Below are 3,755 nucleotides of genomic sequence, written 5' to 3' on the forward strand. Positions count from 1 at the left end.
GTCAAACATGGACTGTTGACTCGAGTTTGACTTCTGTTGACTTTAGGGTTTGGTCAACATGAGTAATTGAGACCATGGAGGGGTAAAATGGTCTTTTATCCAATTCGAGAGTTAGAAAGAAAAGGATAACATGTGGTTACTTAGAGTCGAGAATCGAGTATTAATAAGATATATTTACCCTATGTGTTAGGCGGTGGCTAGTTCGAGATTCGAGTTCGAGGATATTTGCTTGCTTGTTCGCAAGGTGAGTCTTCTCACTATACTTACCTAGAGTGGTGATTGAACTGTTTTATGTGTTTATCTGTGTATTGTGATATCATGCATTATTTCTTTGTGATTTATGTTGCGTGTTACTCAGAGTTTACAGAGTTAGGACCCGAGGGTCCACCAGAGTTGTGGAACTGGAGGGTCCCACTGAGACACATTGACCGGAGGGTCATACAGAGTTATAGCCTCGAGTGGCTAAAGAGTTGTATGTGGTATTTTGGGGAACTCACTAAGCTTCGTGCTTACCGTGTTATGTGTTATGTGTTTCAGGTTTTATCAGAATCGCAGGAAGGCGCCAGTTTGATTGTACACACCAGAGAAGGAGCTATATTTTGAGGATCCTGGATTGTTAACTAAATAATTGTGGAGTTGTATTTGGTAAATTAAATAAATGGGATTTTTGTAAAACGCGTTGTGAGAATTATGTGATTTTAAATGAAAATTTTGTTTAAAAATTTACGGTGTTACATGGAATGTCCATGAAAGGAGTTGTGTAGCATGTTGAGGTTTCCTTTTGGAACTAACATGACCAATCATAGAAACTCAAACTTCAAAACACTCCCATATTTTTACTATCATGAATAGAAGTGTCAATAAGAAGAAAGCCAATCGTCCATGGATTAAAAGGCGATTAGTGTTGGTATACCTAATCTAGGCCTAAATGCCAACGGCAAACGAAGGCTTATTCTCAGACATGTTCTGATAGCTATTCGTTTTCATAACAAGAAAGGACTTAGAAAACATACATGCCCAAAATATATATTTGAGGTGAAAGGAATGAAACATGAAGAAGTTAAATTTGATCATGGATCACGATCCCTCGCTACTTTCCATAGGATCAAAAGATAACTAATTCTCCCAGTTTTGGTGTTCAATCAAATTTATGGATTTATAATGTCATTGGAACATTATTTCCAATCATTGAGTGTTTTACTAAGGATTGTGTATTGACATTTGCAAGAATGTGCAGTAAATAAAATGAAGTAAGGAGACTGAAACATGGAGAAGATAATTTGATCATGAATGCCAAGCCCTTGCTACTATTCATAGGATCAAAAGACAAATCTTTTACCAAATGTTTAGTCTATGGTAAATATAATTGAAATTGTTTATACTATGATTCATGAGATAGTTCTGACTTGTTTAAATGTGGAGCATTCTAATATGCTAAAAGAAAGTCATGAAATCTATGAAGCTAATAGTAACAATAGTTCAAAGTTGATTCAAATATTTGAATAAGATGTATTATTGTGTGAATATCTGTTGAAATTAGTTTACCTAATGGATCATTCAGATTGACCACAATACATATTGATTCTAATACATCCAAAAGGTTTGGGTGAAGTGTATTGTGGAATCATAGTCTTGGATATATAAATGAGAAGTGCATTACCAAGTATCCTGTTGGATCGAATTTTGGATATCATTTTACCTCGATAAATGCAAATCTTTTTTATCAAGATAGATGAATAATACATCACTGGGTGATGGGAATATCTGTTGGAATTAGTTTGCACTAATGGACCATTCAAATTAACCACGATACATGGTAAGACCGACTTCATATGAACATGAGTATGGAACCTTTCAGGTGTTTAGAGCTCGCAAAATTTTTGAAAGAAATTTGCACCAATAAAAGAAAATTGAAAGGGAATGAAAATATTTCAATGAATGAAAATGCATCCGCAGTTTTGCAAAGAAAACTTCCACCTAAATGCAAAGATCCGAGAATATTTACGGTTCCTTGCAAGATAGGGGATGTCACTTTTAGTAGTGTCATGCTTGATTTTGGTGCTTCTATTAATGTCATGCCCTATTCGGTATATGAATTGTTAAATGTTGGCCCTTTAAATGAAACCAGTGTCACAATTTTACTTGCGGATAAATCAAGTGTTTTTCCTAGAGGTGTTTTAGAAGATGTTTTGGTGCAAGTGAATCAATTGGTCTTCCCGGCATATTTCTATGTGATTGATTTAGAGGAACAAGTTTCCTCCAAATTGGCTCTAATATTGCTTGGAAAACATTTTTTAAAACGGCTAGAACAAAGATTGATGTGTATGCAAGTAGTTTAACAATGGAATTTGATGGTGAAACAATAAGCTTTAATATTTATGATGCTACGAGATATCCTAGTGATGTTTCATCTTTGTATTTTTTTGATGTTGTTAAACCACTAACCCAAGAATTGTTTGAGTTGTCTAATAGTGACATGTTGGAGATGATTTTAAGAAAAGGGTTCGATTGTGGGAAGCTAGCCAAGAATTGAAGCTTTATTCTCTATATTCGGAAGTTGAGAAGTTGGTCAACAATTTGGAAGTGAAGAAATCCACAAGGTTTGATGTCAAGAAAGTTGAGTTGCCTCCAACTCATACAAAGTTACCACCTTCCCTTGTTCAACCACCAGAATTGGAATTGAAGGTCCTACCTCAACACTTGACGTATGCCTACTTGGGAAAGAATGAGACTCTTCCAGTTATCATTTCCACTCATCTAACCGAATTTGAAGAAGTGCAGCTCCTCAAGGTGTTGAAGGAACACAAAGAAGCCATGGTTTGGACAATTGCGGATATTAAAGGATTGAGCCCCTCCACTTGTATGCACAAGATTTTGATGGAAGATGAATGAAATCCAATTCGGGATGCACAAAGAAGACTGAATCCGCCTATGATGGAATTAGTCAAGAAAGAGATATTGAAGCTCCTTGATGCGGGGATGATCTATCCAATCTTGGATAGCAAGTGGGTGAGCCCGGTGCAAGTAGTGCCAAAGAAGACGGGAATCATCATGGTCGAGAACAACAAAGGTATTATGGTCCTCACTCGTGTGTAAAACGGGTGGAGAGTATGTATTGACTACCGAAAATCCAATGCAAGCACAAGAAAATACCATTTTCCATTGCCTTTCATTGACCAAAGGTTAGAAAGGTTGGCCGGGAAGTCTCATTATTGTTGTCTAGACGGGTATTCAGGTTTTCACCAAATCCCTGTGGCATCGGAAGACCAATAAAAGACAACCTTTACATGTCCATTTGGCACTTTTGCATACCAGATAATGTCATTTGGATTGCGTAAATCCCCAGTCACTTTCTAACGTTGTATGGTTAGTATTTTCTCAGAATATGTTGAAAACATAATTGAAGTTTTTATGTCTAACGTGCCTAAATAAGCTTAAGCTCGGCTCGAGCTCGTTAAGAAGCTCGTTTACTAATACCCTAATTCTCTAATCCCCAAATATGTTTTTATTTTAATATATAAAAATAATAATGAATTATTTTATATAAATGCTCGTTTAGGCTCGCGATCCTAATCGAGCTTAGTGACATAGGCTCGAGCTCGAGCTCGTTTAATAAACGAGCTTAATATTAAGCTCGAGCTCGGCTCGGGCTCGTTTAAAATCAGTTTCGAGTCGAGCTTTTAACGATCCGATCCCGAGTAGCTCACGAGTAGCTTGGCTCGTTTTCACCCTTAATTCGGATCATGCGGCTCTCA

At 36.8% G+C, this 3,755-nt stretch overlaps 1 protein-coding gene across 1 annotated transcript; it reads left to right on the top strand.

The window, feature by feature from the left end:
- The first annotated feature begins 1,838 nt into the window (after positions 1-1,838).
- Positions 1,839-2,892, top strand: LOC145104901 (uncharacterized). The gene is made up of 2 exons (XM_079042064.1): positions 1,839-2,330; positions 2,497-2,892. Exons 1-2 carry the CDS (start codon positions 1,839-1,841, stop codon positions 2,890-2,892), a joined length of 888 nt encoding a protein of 295 aa, XP_078898190.1.
- Positions 2,893-3,755: the final 863 nt, after the last annotated feature.

The sequence above is a fragment of the Lactuca virosa genome, chromosome 4 (genome assembly GCF_052849685.1).
Source record: "Lactuca virosa cultivar CGN04683 chromosome 4, Lactuca_virosa_CGN04683_v6, whole genome shotgun sequence".
NCBI classification, from domain to species: domain Eukaryota; kingdom Viridiplantae; phylum Streptophyta; class Magnoliopsida; order Asterales; family Asteraceae; genus Lactuca; species Lactuca virosa.

Coding starts and splice junctions, on each gene's coding strand:
- LOC145104901 (XM_079042064.1), top strand. CDS start 1,839: ATGAGTATGGAACCTTTCAGGTGTTTAGAGCTCGCAAAATTTTTGAAA. Junction 2,331..2,496: donor AAAGATTGATGTGTATGCAA/GTAGTTTAACAA, acceptor GATGATTTTAAG/AAAAGGGTTCGATTGTGGGA.